The 19,923-nt window shown below is 42.4% G+C and overlaps 1 protein-coding gene across 1 annotated transcript in view; it reads right to left on the bottom strand.

Moving 5' to 3' along the window:
* Positions 1–19,923, bottom strand: part of MTAP (methylthioadenosine phosphorylase) — a 37,896-nt gene that overhangs the window by 5,757 nt on the left and 12,216 nt on the right. The window contains exons 2-6 of the mRNA XM_015427747.1: positions 12,643–12,729; positions 11,220–11,278; positions 9,507–9,674; positions 7,667–7,769; positions 3,165–3,404 (exon numbers count right to left, since the gene is read on the bottom strand). Of these exons, the coding sequence (XP_015283233.1) occupies positions 3,165–3,404; positions 7,667–7,769; positions 9,507–9,674; positions 11,220–11,278; positions 12,643–12,729 (657 nt within the window). The remainder of the gene's footprint in view (positions 1–3,164; positions 3,405–7,666; positions 7,770–9,506; positions 9,675–11,219; positions 11,279–12,642; positions 12,730–19,923) is intronic.

Below are 19,923 nucleotides of genomic sequence, written 5' to 3'. Positions count from 1 at the left end.
ATAGTTCTACCAGTTCACAGTTCCAGCTGCTGTCCTATTCTTTCAGATGGGTGCAATCTGGAATACCCTTCCTCTTCATTGGACAGAAAAGCAGAAAAGCCTCAAAGAGCCGAACTCAGGGCTCTATAGCTGCCCATCCCACCCCTCTCTCATTTTTTCTTGCAAACCATCTAATTGGATACTGATAGGAAGAATTGGATACTAATTGGATACTGATAGGAAGAAATTGTTTTTTGGTTTTGTCCTGGGAATAACAAATTTAAACATTCCAGTAACATTTTCTTCTTTGAAATCTAAATTATGAGATTGATTCTTCCTCTACTTTAGCCAAGACTTTAGATGAGTGTTTTAAAATCCTTTTATTTTCAGCCACTGCCTGTCAACTGGATGAGGAAATGTCTTCATTGTTTCCACATCCACAACGCAAACAGCTTATGGGACAAGTAATGAATATGCATGTCCTCCTTATCCAAATATAAGGAATGCCTGTACCCGGATTGCAAGCTGGATTCCATTCAACTTTCTGCTGGTGAAAAGAGGGAGGAGGAGCCCTCTGGGCCACTGAAAAGGCTGTGCCAGGATTACAGGACCCAACTGGACAAAACCCAGAAAGGGTAAAGCCGGTTGGTAAGAAGACGAAGCTGAGTAAGATTGAGCAGAAAAGCAGGTAGGATCCAACCCAAAGTAGTTAATTCAAGAATTATGCTTTTACATTAAGAAGTTTCTCAAAACAGATGATGGCATCAACCTGGCACTAGGCGAGCTATTCACAGGGCAACGTGTTCTCCTTCTTATCTCTGCTTCCACAGCCATCTTGTGTGGGTGACCAAGGTCAGCCGCAGAACTGAGCGAGCATGCTGCCCTCCTCCGTACTCTTAGATCTCCTTCCTCGTTCTGGGCTAAGCGCCAAAATATTGCACCATGTCAAATAACAGGAAAAGCATCACAGCTGGCTTTCTACAGAGACTTAGACTCACACTGGTTTTGATGATAATAAGCAGCTTTTATGACAAGAACCAGATAGCTAGGTATAGTCACCACCAGGCTGAATCCAGTACCACTGACCTCTTTATTAGTTTAACCTACCTCACGGGGTTGGTGGAAGGATAAATGAAGGAGATAAGAATGAGGTACACTGCCATGAGCTGCACAGAAGCAAGGTGGATAAAAACGTACTAGATAAATATGTTTGCTTCTTGTAGCATTTACAGCCTATACGAAGTACGTGGCTGTACACTGCCTGATGCTTTATCAATCTAAAACAAATCCCCCCCCCCTTTTTTAAGCCCCCGGAGGGGATTTTTTATTATTTTTAAAACTACAAAAAACTATTACAGAAAAACAGGAAAGGGGAACTACATATATAGGATAAAGAAAAGAAACCCACAACTACCTAAAACCCCAAGAGAGGAGATCTTCATTGGCTTAATTACATTTAAACTTCCCTTCTGTTAAACAAATCCCCTTTGTCAACAAAATGATTACTTACCTTCATCTGGACAAAATTTGAGTCCAGTGGCACCTTTAAGACCAACAAAGTTTTATTCTGGGTATAGGTTTTTGTGTGCATGCACATGAATCACAGAATAAAACCTTGTTATCTCAAAGGTGCCACTGGACTCAAACCTTGTCCTGCTGCCCCAGACCAACACGGCTACCCACCTGAATGTATTATATTCATCTGGTGCATGTACAGAATGTACTTAATTAACATTATTTACAGTGGCTTTATTTTCCCCCAAGCTTGAGGTATGGGCAGTCAAGTGACTGCTTAGCATTTCCACTATGTAGCTATTTGTCATATAATGAATACCATTCCTGTGCTATGACTCACTGTGGCTTTTTTTTCTAGGACCCACCCAAAGCCACCTGCACCACTTGGACCCTGGACTTACAGTTTCCTTGCACTGCTAACGGGACTAGCGGTAAAAACTTTTCTAGTAACAGAATTATATTCTAGGAAAGGGATCGGCAGCCTTTTATAATTAAAGAACCAAACTATGTCAGCATTTACAATAAGAGATCAACAACGAGTAAGTATGAGAAAGCCTAGTTGCATAACTGAAAATATGCAGCTTAACGTTAGTGAGAACTGACATGATGATTAAATCTGTAAAATTTCTGCAGTCCAAAAACTGGTAGTTGTGATTCCTTTATTAGTAAGCGGCACACACAAAGTCTTACACTAAGTAATAAATACATATGCGAGCACCCGAGTGCACTGGCCTAAATGAAGTGTTCACCTCTATAATTTCCCTTTAGGTAAAGGACCCCCAAGCAATGTTCCCTCTAAGCTGTGGAGTCTTGTGAGCAAAAAGTCTACTTTGTGAGTTACTGGGCATTAAAGTTGGGAGCGAGCGATTCGGCTGCTGCATAAACTAGCTTGCTCTGGAGCCCTCCTTCCTGAGCGAAGACAAAAATGTGTGAGCTGGAGGCTAAAAAACTGTGAGCTAGCTCACACTAACTCAGCTTAGAGGGAACACTGCCCCCAAGTCCAATACTCCCCAAAAAACCCTTGCCTGCCAACTAAAGCTTGGATCTCATAGTAAATTCAAGATAATGGAAGAGGGAGGCGAGACTTTTGCTAATTCCCTTCTCCCACTGCAGACCTCTGACTCCCTCACACTCGGGGGTCTCCTGCCCCCCCCCCAAGAGAAGCATTTGGGGAAGCATTTCAGGCTGCAACAGGATGGGGGTGGGAGACAATAAAGTTCTGCTCCACTGTGGAAATGGATTCTGTTAGTAGAGATTTACCATAGGATCCAAACTCACATTTGCCTAGTGCACTGTGATAGTTGAAGTGTTTCACATCCATTATCACGGTAATCCTTACATCAACCCTGTAACATAGGTCAGTATTATTATCCTCAGAGACCTAGTGACAATAGCATGGATAAGATGAGACTTGAACTGAAGACTTTAAGTCTTAGCTACCCTGCTACACTAGCTTTTAGAAGTGTTTCATGATCTGGAATGGTGGGACTTCAGCCATGAAAAAAAAACATATTTAAAATATTTACAGACTGCCTTTTCCTGTAACAACTGGACCAGGAACTGTGAATTCTCTTGAAAGCTGTGTGTGTGTGTTTAGCTGTCTGTAAACAACCTATAAAGTACCACTCAGAAACAACAACACATCGCGAAAGAAAGATTAGAGCTCTTACCGCTTCTTCATGCTCTTTCCAGCAATCATAGTCTGTTGCCATAGCGATACTTGCATAGCAGAGGCCGGCTTCCTTTGCCAGAATGACTTCGGGGGTAGTAGTCATGTTGATAACGTCTCCCCCCCAGCTGCGAAACATCAGGCTCTCTGCCCGGGAACTGAAACGTGGCCCTTCAATTGTGATCATCGTCCCCTTTGAGTGGCATTTGATCCCAAGCTTCTTTGCAATATCCATGAGAACCTTTTAAAATGCGCGCACACACACACACACACACACACACACACACACACACACAGAGAGCAAGAATAAAAATATTTGTAAGATTTTTTTTTAATCCTTTCCCACCATATGTCACCCTCAAGCTGGTTTAGATAATTCATCAGAAAATAAGACAAATTAGCAATGCAGACGCACAGATGGTGAGCAGATTTTTCAGTACCCTTGAGAAGAAATTACATTTCACCCACAGGTACCTGTGTAAAAATTACAACGTTGCAAGGTAGTTTCAGAGGGTAGCCATGTTGGTCCGCAGTAGTACAGCTAGATTCAGGTCTAGTAGCACCTTACAGGCCAACAAGATTTTATTTTTATTGGTTTTATTTAATTCCTACCCCACCCAACCCCACAAGCAGGCTCAGGGAGGGTTACAAGTGGATAAAACAATTAAAACAATTTCCATAGAATTACAATTAAAACCTATAAAACACAGTTAACAGGAGACATGATGGCGAATCTATAATTTAACAAAACTCCCAGGTGCTCACTGTATGTGGGCCCAAGAGGACCAGCATATTGAGCAAGTGGACAAAAACCACTACCTATGGCACAGGTCGACATAATGCACAACACAGGGGCGGACTGGAGCAGGGGAGGCCGATGTAATTGGACACCTGCTGCCTCAACCAAAGGCCTGCTGGAACAACCCCATTTTACAGGCCCCGTGGAACTATGAGAGGCCCTGCAGGGCCCTGATTTCATTTGGGAGAGTGTTCCACCAGGTCGGAGCCAGTGCTGAAAAGGCCCTGGCTCTGGTTGAAACTAAACAAATGTCTTTTGGGCCAGGGATCGCCAAAAGATGTTGTTCTTACGAGTGTAAAGCTCTTCAGGGGACATATTGGGAGAGACGGTCCTGCAGATTTTCGAGGTATAAGCTTTTGAGAGTCAATGATCCTTAGTATCTGACGAAGAGAACACTGACACTTGGAAAGCTTATGCCCTGAAAATCTTGTTGGCCTTTTAAAGTACTCCTGGACCTGACTCTAACTTTGCAAGGTAAATGTTTTAAATATCCACTATTAATGCTCAGAGGTTAAGCGAAAAAAAAACCCAACAACCCCCCCCCCCCCAAACCCACACAACATTAGAAGCAAACTGTTTTTCTATCTAGGCTTCAGTCTGCCAGGCTAGCAGAATGCCAATTCATACAGGACTTTTCCTCTGGTTTCAGAGTTGGCAAAGAAGTCCCATGGAACCTTCTGGCACCTGGCTTGTAATTTGTCATTGTACAGGAAAGGTGGGGTCTGATAGAGTTTAAAGCAGGATCCTGGGCTCTTTTTGGTCCCCCCTTTAGGGGAGAACAGGAGACGAAAACTTGGGAGTTGATATGGGAAGACAACTCAGCTTTAGTACGGAAAAGTTCTAAGAACATGAGAGGTTTGAATAAAGGTTGGGAAAGAGACCCAAACACAGCCTTAAACGGAAATCTGATTGCATTTAAGATGCAAAGGAAGATGCTGAAGGATTTAAACATCTGCTGAGAGATTTAAAATGAATGGCACAATCAAGCTGCCTTTAAAAATTCTCAACGAAAGAAAAAGAACAGAGAGCAGGTATGCAGGCTATGGTACCTAATCAGTTTTCTGGATGCTAAAGCACAATCCCAATTACCCAACAAATGTATTGAAATACTGCTGTAGCTAAAAATGAATGAGCACCAGTACAATTACTATAAGCAGACTGCTTCACCCTTTATGTGGCACCTGGGCTGCACTGACACTGTCAGCATGTGAAGCTGGAAACACAGAATGTGCATCACTGAACATTCGAGAAGACAAACAGGCACAGCTTAATGGGAAGGATGAGCATCTTTTGAGAATGTGATTTTCTCTTCCTTCTGGTTCCAAAGTGAGGTCACCCTGCTCCTTTCATTATGACTTGTGTTATGAAGTGCTCTCTACTCTTTTGAAATCACAGATATGTAAAGACTCTAGAAGTGGCCTTGCGTACTCCTGTTGCACCCCGGAGCAGATGCTCATAGTAAACCTTCTCACCACTATAATTTTTGTCAAATGAAGAATCCTGCAACACAACCACCATAAACTGTAGCATGGAGGAAGGACAGGGAGGGGTGGATTGACACTTTCTTGATCAATCAGTCAAGTCACACAGAGGAACCATGGATCAGAGCAGGTGGTGGAGGCTACAAGCATGTACGTCTTCAAGAGGGAATTAGATAAACATAGGTCACAGCAAGCTGCCAATGAACTCTGTGTAGTGCACAACCTTCCCTGCTTAGGGTTGTCTCCCCCCTCCTTCATGCTCCTTAGTGATACCCACCTGCGCATACTCGCTGGCACAATGTGTCGCCCATTTGCTTGTCTCATGCATTCCTTTCTATGAACGCTAGTACTGCTTTGAACTACAGTAATCAGCAAGGTCACAGGTGCAGGGAAGAGTCGGCTTCGTTTAGTCTATAATGAACTAGAGTATGAGAAGCGCTTAATTGTTTATCTTTCAGGAACCGTTGATTCCCATACTATGGGCGCGAATATGAGAGTCCACCTGCGCGAGCGGGAACCATGTCCATTGGTTATTGATAGTATGAATCTGCTTTATTATTGCTTGTCCCGACCGTTGTAGTTATTCCAAACAGTGAACTTGTTCCTGCTTCATCATGGCTTCAATAAAATAATACTTTGCTACAAACGTGTATTCGATTGACAGCTGGTGTGGGGATCGGACAATAGCGAGCATATTAGCCACAAGGCATTTTTGGCCACTGTGGGGAATTTCAGACAGCCGATATATTCCAGTTCAGGAACTGTTCCCTAACGGTTTCTGGTCTGACATTTCAGACAGAACCTTTTTAGTAATGGTTCCCTACCAGAATATATTTTCACTTTCAGACAGAAATACTTCTGTCCCATTAGGGAAGCGTTTCTGAACCATTTTACCTGCAAATTGCTTCCAAGCGGTCTTCACTTTTCTATACCATTTCTGAAGTGCTACAGGGTGCTGTGTAAAATGCCCCGTAGCGCTTCCTCCTGCGCCGCTTTGTTTTCCCACCCTTTTTCGCCCGCACAGGCGATCTCCGTCCTTTTTTTGGGAAAGTTTGTTTTAGAGCGCTATAGCGCTATAACACAACACCAAAACAGCAACCCCATTGGAATGCCTGGACTCCACTGGGATACATGAGATGGCTACATCTGCCACCTGGAAACAAGTACTTCATTGGACAGCTGACTTTGGTGGGAAATCAGGGCATCAGTGATTGGTGTGACAGATGATGCTAACCCTTCCATGCCCACTGTGAGTCAGGGGAAGGTGATGGGTTGTCAGGTTGCCAGCTGGGGAGAAGATGCTCATTGGACAGCAGGTTTAGGTGGGAGATCAGGGCATCAGTGATTGGTGAGACAGATGTTGCTAACCCAGCCTGATGTGCATCCAATCATGCCAAGAGACGACTGGCTGGAAAGTGACTGGCACAGAGCTGGAGCAGGTATAAACGGCAGGGAGGTAAACCCCTTATCTTTGTGGTCTGTCACACCAATCACTGATGCCCTGTTTTCCCGCCAAAGCCTGCTGTCCAAGGAGGTACTTGTTTCGAGGTGGCAGATGTAGCCATCTCATGTATCCCAGTGGAGTCTAGGCATTCCAATGGGGTTGCTGTTTTGGTGTTGTGCTGTAGTGCTATCGCAGTATAGCGCTATAGTGGTATAGCACTCTAAAACAAACCCACACAAAAAAAGGATGGAGATCGCCCGCGCGGGCAAAAAAAGGTGGGGAAACAAAGCGGTGCAGTCTGAAATAGCAGCCCTGTACTGGTTTACTCCAAGACGGTACAATAACGGCTTAAAAACAGCTTTAAAAGGGTACTGTGAAATTCCCCTCTGTGAGAGAGTGTTGGACTGGATGAGCCATTGGCCTGATCCAACATTGGCTTCTCTTATGTTCTTATGTAGTGGTGGGAACTTAGCTGTCATCCTTTGATCACAGCAATTTATGACTTTTCTGAGAGTCCACAGACCTGCACTCAGTTTAGTCATTGTCATATACAGCACAGGCTAGAATCCAAAAGGCCACACAGGATGCTCCATTCATCCACTTTTCTGGCTTTTTAAAAGCATTCTTGAAGATCATCCAGAGTAGCATTCAACACTGCATGAGGCAGAACTGAAAGCAAAATAATCACCCAGGCATGGAAGTGCTTTATTCTCATGCAAAGGGCTCTTTATATCCCAGCCATAGGCTATTTCATTTGAGTTAAGGCAAGATTTACTAACTTCTCTAGTTTTGGCACAGAAAGGTTCCGCCATTGAAATATGACATACTCCAAGAAGATTCGAATGGTTCCCATCATAAAAAGTCAGGTGCCTTTTGGTTGTCCTGCAATAAAGAAACAGAAGAGAACACACACTTAGAGGGAACATCTTTGGGGCTGACAAAAAATATGAAGGCATCTAAGCCACGACCAACTCTACAATGAATCAAGGTGAGATGGTGGCTTCAGGTGGCAGATGTTGAGAAGCACAGCAGCCTCTACATCACTCACACCACCAGACCACTTCCTAGCTCCTCCTCATTTCCCAGACTTCTTTAAGTACAGCACATCAAGCCACACATGAGCAAACAGACTTCCTCAACTCTCACATCTCAAGAGTTTGGGAAACCCTACTGGACATACACATATGTAAGTACGGGCATATGTTTAAAGATGCCTGAGGAACAAGGAGAAAAGAAACCTTACGTCTCCTGGCTCCTGCAGACGGTGTCAACAGGAAGGAGTAGTGGCCGGGAGCACACCCTTTTCCGGCTGCCACTGGCGATGCCAGAGCTATCAATGTGCCCATTTTCTGTACTGAAATATCAACAAGGATCATTGTAGAAACAAAGGCCATCTCAGGAAGTGCCAAAATGGGCTGAGCCTCCTGGATAATAGTTAAGGCAAATCAACTACAATACTCTGTCCTAAGAAAAAAATAATGGGGAAATGAAGCAGGTATTAATTAATTAATGGAAAAATGAAGCAGTCCCAAAGCAAGTGCTTCAAAAACACAACATATTCCATACCCTGCTTAATTGGGAAAGGCAATCTCTAAGAACACGAATCAATGACAAAAGTGGGTATTTACTAGGTGTATGTATTTGGATACTTCCAATCTGAAACGGTGTCTGAAATTCCCTGTTTCCTTTCAGGTAGCTCTGATGTGAAACTAAACAGGGAATCTTGGGCATTGTTTCAAATCAGAAATCTCTGAATGCCTACCCCTAGTACCTACACAGTTACCCATATTTAGCAGAGTTACAGTGAGTACCAGGGAGAAACTACACATACATTCCTATCACTGGGTGGAAACACATCTGGAGATGATTACTATCCAGTGGGAAGACCCTGAAAAGCCATCTTAATTGGGGAGGATATAAAGACAATAACGGTACAATCTCCATTTGTTTCCTTGCCAATAAATACCTTCCTCATTTCTGAAGAACTACTGATGAATTTCAGTGACTCAACACTGTGTTTTTTAAAATTCCTTTCATTTGTTCCCTGTCTATGGCTTCACTCGTAGCCAGAAACTAGTTTTTTTGTGTGTAAAAAAAAGGAAGAAGAAAATACAGACCAGCAGCTGTTGACAATGGCATCCTCCACTGTAAGCCAGTCAGCATTCCAACTGCCAATGTGTCAAGACCTCTGACTGCATTATCTTAAAAACTCACAAAAATGTCCCTTGTCTTCTGGCAGAAGAGGAAGGGCTCCAGATCTCGCCAGACTAGCAGCACAACCCAAATCAGAGTTACATGCTTCAAAACCTGTTGAAGTCAGTGGGCTTACAGGGGTGTCATTCTGCTTTGGATTGCACTGTAAAATACACAATGGCCAGAACTGAGGTACTAAACACATCTGAGGATTCCTGGCCAAGCCCCCCCCCCCAAAAAAAAAATGCTTAGTAAAACTAGACTGGACTGGCCATTGGTCAGATACAGCCGAGCTGCTCTTATTGATTCTGAGTAACTTCATTTGTACATCAACAGTCAAGAAGAACATTTTGTCATAGATCAAAATCTAATTCAGTTCTTGTCAGATGTTAATCTGCTGATGTAGAACCACATTCTCTGTCTTACCTGTCTATGAACTGGTCAATCATGACAATATCTCCAGGCTGGATTTCTTCTCTTAAGGAGCCGCAGGCAGTAGTTGCTAACACGTGAGAGCAACCCTCTTCCTTAAACGCCCACATATTGGCCCGGTAATTTATATTTGAAGGCATAATAGTATGATGTCTTCCATGCCTAAAAACACACATGGTGGAGGGAAATGCTTCTGGTTAAAATGCTACAAACGCTACACATGTTGATCAGGGAGAAGTGGCAGTCATGTGCGGACACATACAATCTCACTGCCTGGCTTTACGTAATTGCTCCATTTATTCATGCACATACAGGAAGCCAATCTAAAATCGAAACCAGGTGATGTTCTTTACCAGCTTAGGATCCCTCATGTCAGTTACTAGAGCTGCTAGCATTGGAAACTGGAGCTAGAACACCAAAGGGCAAGAGGCACTCTTCTGTTGGCGCAAGGCTACATTTCTAGTGTTGATATCCATTCACTCTTGGCCTATCCAGAGGATGCCAATCTCCGGAACACATGTTGTACCACCCTCCCTCAGTTCTCTTCTATCCCCTAAAAGAGTGGTGAGCCTCAGTACACAGAGACTGAGGCTGACTGCAAGCCTAGGCTCTAGCTGCAGGATTTGTCTTTCCCAGTAAGTTCCGCTGGAGCAGTTTTGTGACAGTCCTCTGAAGCTGTCACCCTAGAAATGGGTAAGATCTACAGCTGCCAAGAGTTGAGCTTTCTTTGTTGCAGCATGCATCCTGCCTGAAGAGGTCACACTTTTATCAGAAAGTGTTAAGCAGAATGACTAAGGAGGGGGTTTCTGTAAAAAGAATAGGGATGTAGTCACGTCTGTGAAGTTTTCGGCAATTCATTGTTCATTGCATAATCTATCCTATTTGTAGTATGTGTCGTTCTTAACCTGGCAATCTAGTGTCATTACATTGCCTGTTGTTTGTATAATACTGACCTTGGGTTGGATCCAGCACAAAACCTATCCTTGGGCAAGAACTTCTTGCACAAATAGAATGCAAAAAATAAACAAACAAACAAACAAGATTCTGGTAGCCATTTGTGGTAAGTTAAACGTATTGTATTCTCGCTTGTATTTCTGCTTGGGCAAGATCTTGTGCAAATGGAACTGCGCTAACTCTGTTTATGTTTCCATTTGCACATCACTGGATCCAAGCCCTTATTTGGATATTTTAAATTATAGTATACTGTCTTTGTTGCAATGTTTCAAAATGTATAATCTGCCTTGAGTTCAGCAAGAAAGACAGACTATAAGTGAAGTGAGTAAATGAGTCCCAGATGAAACCCAATATTCCTTAGCCTTTAAGGCATTGGGGTGGAAGGTTTTTCTCATGTTTACCTCTCTGTATCACATATCTCCATATCCCAAGAACTCAAGGCAGGTTACATTTCATTCTAAGTTTATTTTCATCTACACATCAGCCTTGTAAACAAGGAAAACAATGTCTTCTGCAAAGCTGCTAACTGAATACAGAAAGATAAAAAGAGAAATCAAAATGGAAAAATGTACCAATCTCATCAATTATACATCTGTATTAACTGGAAAGCATCCTAAATGCTCGATTTAACACCAATATTATGTGAATCTTTGAATGGTTTTGGTGGCATGGTATCATATCCTTGAAACAGAGGTCTGTCATACAGACCACATTCTCTAATACAACTGAAACATTATTTAGGAATCCACATACCTGGCCAGGAGCACACAGTCAACATTCTTTATCTTTCCCAAAATCAAGGCATCTGATGGCTAGAGGAAACAAAAGAAAACTAATTAGGATTATAAATTGCCATCCAGAGTCAAAACTTAAAAACTGTCCTGTTCAGAATAGGAAGTGGTGGTGGCTATAAGCACAGACAGCTTCAAGACAGGATTAGATAACCATATGGAGCAGAGGTTCATCAGTGGCTATTAGCCACAAAGGTATGGATCGGGCAGTGATGTTCTGTATTCTTCGTGCTTGGGGGACAATAGCGGGAGGGCTTCTGGAGTTCTGGCCCCGCTGATGGACTTCCTGATGGTACCTGGGTTTTGGTCACTGTGTGACACAGAGTGTTGGACTGGATAGGCCATTGGCCTGATCCAACATGGCTTCTCTTATGTTCTTATAACAGAAAGAGAATTCTGCTGCTTACAACTGTCATTCTCTGAAACAGATTCATCCTATAAAGGCATGTTTTTACCTTCTTTTGCAAATAATCCACCAACAGTAGTTTTTAAAATGTCATGCTCCTAAAGAACAACAAATGCACTCTTCCAAAATCCCCATTTATGTCAATGAGGACTACTCCACAACAGTTCTTAGCAGGGTCTTGCTTATGGATAGGTCTGTGTGGTGGCTGCTGATGGCATCCTGTGATGCCCATTCAGAAGAGCACAGTACATCTGTGGGAAAGGCAGGTATTTTGTTGCCAAAGTCACACAGGATGCTAGAAGATGACCTGAGCCGATCCAGTCACTGGGTCCCTTGAAGTTATGTGAACGAAAAGGGAACCTGGCATGTGTGGACTGCAAGGACCTGACACACTTAGGGAGCATATTCACAAAATCAACCCTGGGTTGGATCCAACTTGCTTTTCCATTGTTGAAAAAGGGAGGAAGGGGTTCCCCTTTTGACCATAAAAAAGCTGAGGATCATGGGACATGCATGGACAAAAGCCAAGTGGAATGGGGGCTGTAGGAAGGACAGGAATTGAGTGAGATCAAGCTCCAACTACCTGTGTGTACAGGACTCACAAACAGGAGAGTAAGATAATTATATCCATGAATGCATCTAATGAGAGTTAGTGCCAGGAGATCACAAATAAGTGGCAGGAAAACCCAAAAGGTCACACAGGGGGCACAATCTTGAGTGAGGGAGATGTTCATTGCACATAATGGGATGCTGCAGAATCGACACCTGAACCCACTGATGCCATTACCACAAACTGTGTTTAAAATCCACTGAATGTCATCAGTTGTTATACAGCATTGTGGACTGCTCTATGGTAGTCTGTCAGATTTGAAGTTCTTGGACATGTGGTCACTGTTCATAAGCACCTCCCTAACAACTGCCACACATAAAGCACACAAACAAGATGATCAGGAACAAATACCAAGTTATTAATGCATACCTTTCCATATGGCGTATCAACATATTTTTCTGTTCTGCCTTCAAGTATGTCAGGATCATCCAGACCAGTCCCCCCAATAATGCCAATCTTGCAGAAAAAAGAAGTAAGTATCAGACATCTTAAACCAAATAAATTGCTCCTGAATTTACAACCAAAACATCACCCTACAATGTGTGTTATGTGCTGTCAAGTCACGCCAGCCTTTTGGCAATCCTAATGACCTCCAAAATGTCCTATCATTAACAGCCGTGCTCAGGTCTTGCAAACTGAAGACTGTGGCTTGCTTTATTGAGTCAAGCCATCTCATGTTGGGTCTTCTTCTATTCCTACTGTCCTCAAATTTTCCTAGCATTATTGGGTTTTTTTAGTTAGTCCTATATTCTTGTGATGTGATCCAAACACATAATAATAACAATAACAACAACAACAACAAACAGCAGAATAGAAAAGAAAGAACAGGAGGAGACCATAAAATACCAAGACCTATGACTAGAGCTAAAGCACCTCTGGGAGAATTGGAGCCCATGGAGCAGTGCCACTGCCTAGAAGTCTCAGAAACACCTGGACATTCTGGGCACTGAACAAATAACACCACCTCAGCTCCAGAAGACAAGTGTTGATTGGAACAGCAAGAATTATGCAAAGATACATCTGCAATACCTAAGAATTTGCCTAGATCTTGAATTGCAGAACACCATCTGCCAGTTAAATATCTGACTATGACAATTCTAAATAATTATTATAATTATTATAAATAATGATAATGACAAGATTGAAGGCCACAGAAGCAAATAATGCCGTTAGTTTGAGATTCAAGATTGCTTTTTGCAAGGACAGCAATGTTTGAATCATTCAGCATTTTTTAAAAAATGTCTTTTATCAAACACTTATAAAGCACCACCATTGTAAGAAATGCACCATCTCCCGTGAAAGAGATAATGGTGAAGCAAATGTAAAGCATACATCTATCAGCCACAAAATATACTTTTCTCTTTGTTTGTTTTAATTTTAAAGTGTTTATTGAGAGTAAGTATAACATACAATAGGAGCTGCGGTGGCTCAAGTGGTTAAGACGCTGAACTGCAGGCTGTGAAAGGTCAGTAGTTCAGCACTTGGAGACCCGGGTGCCGCATGATGGAGTGAGCTCCCATCTCTAGTTCCAGCTCCTGCCAACCTAGCAGTTCGAAAGCAAGAAATTGCAAGTAGATAAATAGGAACCACTTCGGTGGGAAGGTAACAGCGTTCCGTGCACCTTGGTGTTTAGTCATGCCGGCCACATGACCACGGAAACATTTTCGGACAGCGCTGGCTCTTCAGCTTTGAATCGGAGATGAGCACCGCAACCCTAGAGTCGGATTTGACTGGCTTTCGAGCAAGGGAACCTTTACCATTTATAACATACAATAACTGCAAAACAGTATGCAAAATTCCTGAGAATCCAATATTACAAACCAGCTGAATAGTCATCAACAAAATTTCAACATTAAGCAATAGTTAAATAGTAAGTCAGTATCAGGTCAGTACATACTTTTACAAGTGATATTTGAGCTGTAAATCCTAATGAATTGATTCAAGTCTAAAATACAACATATTTGGGAGTCTGCAGTTCTGAACCACAAAAGGAACCTTGACAGTAAGGCAGAGGTCAGGGTGAGATCAAAAATGAAGCCAGGCGTGTTAGTCCATCCTAGAGGGAAGCAAGTCATGTTCTGCCATGAAGCCGAGTACTGGTTGTCAGGTAAGTACAAATTTATCATAAGTTTTACTGGAACCATTTTGCATCTGATCCAAAGTATTAGCGATTTTATTCATCACGAATTGATCATACTTTTCTCTTTTGAATATGCAAAATGCATGCGGAAGTCGACTGAAGTCAATGAGGATAGAAAGGTGTAACTCTGCTTACAATGACACTGTAAATTCTTTTACTGGGTGACAGCTCCTGCTTGTTAAATCAGCCATTGCTTCTCCTTTATTACAAGCTTTCATATGTACAAATTAAAAGTAAATCCTGCCTGAGGCTTCACCGGCCACAAAACTTGTTACTACATTATTTATTGATTCAGAAACTTTGTCACCTCTCCAGACCAGCTTGAAGTGGGTCACAAGTGCAACAATATAAACAAATCATAAAACCACAGCATAAAACCATTTTCAGAAGCTTAAAATGACAGTGATAAAAACAGTCCCCAGGTGAAAACCAGACCATAAACACAGACGGAATCCCCTCAGTTACTCACCTGAAGGTAAATAAGGTAGGTGCCATGTAGTGTATTCAAAGCTGCCTTGAATGCATGATATGTTGTGAAACACCTAATTGAAGTGTAATGTAAAGCTTCGTCCTGGGCTAGGATCCAAATCCATCCAATCGTGTTACTAGCCCAGGAAGCACCTAACCAATCACTTTCAAGCAAGCTTCCTGAGCGGGAACATCCGTGATGGGTCCTTATGTGAACAACCTTATTGGTTGGTATTTGTACAGTGGGTGTGGCTACATTAGCCGGGAATGTTTAAAAGCAGGGCAGCTGCAATGTAAAGGCTGTTCTGGCTATCAGATGTTGATCTGTGTTGGAGTTGTGTTCGAGTTGAAGAATAAAGTTGTGTTCTTGCTGAATCACTCTCCGACTGCACTTTCATCATAGTGCAAGGTGGGTAGCCCACAGATCAGAAGTAATTAAATCTGCGAACAGCTGTGTGCTAGCAATAACCCGTTTCTTTTTTACCAAGGGTAACCAGTATGTTCCTGCGGCCCTAAAAGTGTTTCAGCACAAAATTGGAGCGAAGCTTCTTTATGGGGTGCCCATTTGGATCACAGCTTTTAACAAAATGGTAGAACAACTCCAATCCAATTTTGTGAGGAAAATATTAGGGTTGCCCCTGTGCGTTTCCTACGCCGCTATTTGTTTGGAAGTCAATATGATACGCTTGGAAACAAGGGCTTGGATAATTACCTTCAGATTTTGGCTACGTTTGCACTTTAGGAACTGTCCCAATAGCCTTATTACATATCTGTTGGAAGAGTCTCATTGCTCTGAGTGGTTTGCTGCTATAGAAAGGAAAATCGTCTCAATAGGGTTATGCGTGAATGATATGATGTCCTTATCTGAAGCACACATCTTTGCCCTGCTCAAACAGAGATTAATTGATATTGAGATGCAAGAGCTTAGAGCCTTGGCTTCTGGTAGATGCTCCCCTTTAAGATGGGCACGTTTTCCGATCAACACCCCTGCACAATACTTATTGGATTTGACTTCTCCACAGTTGCGTAGAGCATTTATGCTGGCCCGCTTTAACGTGCTCCCCTCTGCGGTTTTAGCAGGAAGATTTAAGAAAATCCCCTACTCTGTTAGGTTTTGTGATTGTGATTCAGAGGAGATTGAAACAATCGAACACGTATTCCTCCACTGTAGTTTGTATGATGACATTCGGGCAGTCTATCTAGAAGCCATACTTAAGAAAGATGTCAAACAATCAGATGACAGAATGTTGTACCGTTTATTGGCTTCACAAAATACAGTGGTTATTGAAGCGGTGGCTAATTTCTGTAACTGCCTTATAATGAGGAAGTTATGTGTTTAATCAATGAACTGAAGGGTGACTGTTTATGACTCTGATCCATGCCAATAAAGGTTTTGAATTGAATTGAACTCTCCGACTGCTTTGTTAAGCGAGCAACTTAACATGCCAGGTGAACCCCAAAGGGCTGGGCTTTCCAAACATGACAGAGCCCTGTCTTTGGTTGCCTCTGCAGGGGCTGGCATGGAGAATCAGGGCTCGGAAAGGTCTTAACTGACAAACTCGCCCACACAGGAGAAGCAGCCCTTCATGTTCCCTAGTCTCAAGCCATTATAACATAGTTAAAAATGCTTTATTTTATAAACTACTTCAGTCATACAAATGATCCAAAAATTATGTAAACCAATGCAATTGTATGAATAACGAACCTCTGTCTAGATTGGGCTCCAAAGATCGATGCCTAGATGCTTTCTGTAAGAAAGACCAAATGACTGTGGCATCAGAAATGCATTGAGTCGTGCTGAACATTTTTTAAAAATGCCCAGCTCTCAACCATTCATATAACATCAAGGCACAGAAAAGTTAAGTCTGACAAAATAAAGCCTCCCACACATAAAGACATCCCTGTTATTTCTATTGGTGTTCTCTGACTTGTGAAATAAGGCAAGAAGCTGTTATTTATGAAGTATGCTGTTTAACAGAAGTCCTTTTCCAGAGAACTTTTCCAAATATTTGGGTGTCCCTTTCAGCCCACTCTTAGAGGAAACTTATCCCCACAAGTTCCTGGTCAATGTAATACCACAGAATCACAATTAGAGAGCTAGTAAATGGTATCAAGCTGTACCCTTATCTACTCAAAAGAAAGATGACCCATCTAAGCAAATGTTATACACAAACAAAAAATTATTACTGTCCATACTTGTAACTTCTATGTCAGTGGTACTCTGTCCATAGCTTGAGGAGAGCCGCATTTGCAATTACTATCCACTAAAAGAGCGCCACATTTTCTTCTATTCCTGGCATGAGGCCTGTATCTCAGGGAAGTTCACAGCTTATCCATTCATCTTGTGGGGGCTATTCCAAGGTGGAAACTGCTTGCCAACCACACTCCCCCCCCCAGGCAAGAGACAGTTTCCTGAAACATGGGACGTGCTACATTGGGAAACAACCAATAACCATGCAGGATGTAGGAGTGTTCACTGTGCTTGAGCAGAGAACAATATTTTATTTTGGAGGAAATTTGAATCCTCCAATGTATTTTAAGATTTCAGATTTTTCTGCAAGCCTGAGAGGTCCCCCAAGTTTGCAGGAAAAATTAATGTCAGTGTAGCCCCAACTCACTGACTATCTGAAGATGCGGGCTACACTTCACTATTAGGTAAATAAATAATAACTCTGTGTGTGTGGTGGGGGGAGATCAACTAATAATAGGTAATACAGAGGTGTCCACAGGTCAGTGGTGAAGCACATCGTTTGTGCATATATGACCCCAAACTGATGGATTCCAGACAGCAGGGCCGGGAAAGCCCTCTATATCAGAATCATGACAGCCATTGTCAATTAAAGGACACAACCCTGATCTCATTGGCCAGCTTTCAGAACTAGGCAACTTCCTATATGTGCACAAAAGGTGCAAGCCTCAAGTCCAAAGGGGACTTGCAAAGAATTAAAATAGGTATCATCACCACTCTTAGAAACGTCTTGCCAAGGAAGCCTTTTTAACGTCTCAAACTTTGGATATGCTGATGACAAACATTAAGGACACTGACGCAAAAATAAACACTGTGAGTGAGGCTATTAAATCATTGGCAATCCCTGCAAAGTGCAAGCTACCTAGAGTTAATGAGCACTGTAAGTTACAAAACTTGAGAGTTGACTTCCAAGGACAACATCCATCTGTTTCATTGATTCTGCAACGGGACCAATTGACCATTTCGTATAAGGACCAGTGGACAAACTTTTACAGATGGCAAAATTTTAGAGCTATTAAAATATCCTTGAGTCAATTGTTAAAATGCAACACTGCCACAATACTGTTGAGTTCCTACTTTAAACTCCCTAGAGCTGGACCATATCTAAGACTGATCTTAAATTTTAAAAACGAAGATGATGCGATTACAGGACCTTTTATATAGGAAGTATAGTATTCTGATATCCAGAGTTTTTAAGAATAATGTGCGAACTCCGTTATGCACTAGTACACCAAAAGGAAACACCAGGCCTGGTTCAAATATAGTTGGACCTCCTAAATATTCAAATCTGCAGTGGGAGGAAGGCACAGGAAGCTATTCGAAGATCCGTGAACACTCCAATTGTATTGTGAGCAGGAGTAACTCTCTTGCTTTAGATCAGGAGGAGCAGAGAGAAGAGTGTGGTTTTGGAAAAAATATCAATCATCCTGCAAATGAAGTTTCTCCGCAATCCACTCAATGTAAAGGAGTTCTTTACCCACACTCTTCAGCTTACAACGAATCATCCAAGGAAATAAAATCTCCTGGAAGAGCGTGTCCAACAAAGTTATTTCATTTTCACAATGTTGGTCTAGGAACAATAAATCTCTTGCCACAGAAATCGCAGAAGTGGAACACAATTTATCACACCGGCCTGCAGCTTCGTCATTATCCCCCACATTACCTTCCTCCCTAGAAACGGATTTTATGGAGGTGGAACAGAACCCTTTACATCAGACGCCACTCCTTCCTCTTTCACTATCTTCAGCCCAGTCTTCCTCTACCTTACTCTCTGGGAAGAACGACCCCCCCCCCCATACAGTTTTGAGGATGAGCAAGGAACAACATCTGCTTGCTCAAGGAAGCCTCTGGAAGAGGTTAGCGTCTCATCAGATCCAAATAAACAGCTTGTTCAACAAACTGGGACTGACTGACTGTTTAAGGACTCTCCTTCGCCCAATTTAAAAGTCCTGTCCTGGAATATTGCGGGGTGGAGGAACAAAATCAACGATGCGGGTTTTCATCCTTATCTCAGAAGTTTTGACCTTATTAGTTTACAGAAAACTTGGATTCGTTCTGAAATTTTTTTAGAGGGCTATAAAACATATGCCCTGGCAGCCTATAAAGCTAACACTAGAGGCCGCTGTGGTGCAGGCCTTGTAGTGTTTTGCTCAAACCCGCTTCAAATAGATATAACCCCCCTCCAAGACTGTGATCAACTGGCCCAGGCATTTAGGCTTAATTGTCAGGAGACTTCCTTAATCGTGGTAAATGTCTATATTCCACCTGGTACAGATAGGTCCACAATGGCCCTTCATTGGAATCGCTTAACAGCGTTCATTGAACAGCTGGAACTTAGATTCCCTTCCACAAACCTGCTGGTTGCCGACATTTTTAATGCTAGAATAGGGAAAGACAATACAGATATTGCAAACAGTGTGGGCTATGATCCTAATGATTCAAAACCTATGTGTCTCTCTGAGACGAGACTTTCCAAAGATACGTATATAAATCAGGCAGGGGTGCATTTAGTTCAATTCTGCATTAGGTTTGATCTTATCATTCTGAATGGTCAGCCCCCTTATGATTACCCAGGGGAATTCACCTTTGCATCACACATAGGCTGTAGTGTAGTGGACTATATTCTAATTTCTCCCTTGTTGGAGGACCACATAAGCTGCTTTGGGGTTGGAGATTGCTTTGAAAGCGATCATTTTCCTTTAACGTTGACTATTCAACTGCAGCATCCCCTGAAATGCCCAATAAGCACTACCTCCACTCTATCTCTGGGGTTGAATAGACTGCCTAAAATTGT

The sequence above is a fragment of the Gekko japonicus genome, unplaced genomic scaffold (assembly GCF_001447785.1).
Source record: "Gekko japonicus isolate JY-2015 unplaced genomic scaffold, Gekko_japonicus_V1.1 scaffold440, whole genome shotgun sequence".
Classification (NCBI taxonomy): domain Eukaryota; kingdom Metazoa; phylum Chordata; class Lepidosauria; order Squamata; family Gekkonidae; genus Gekko; species Gekko japonicus.
Note: the sequence above shows the minus strand (reverse complement) of the source record. Positions and strands in the feature narration are given on the sequence as shown.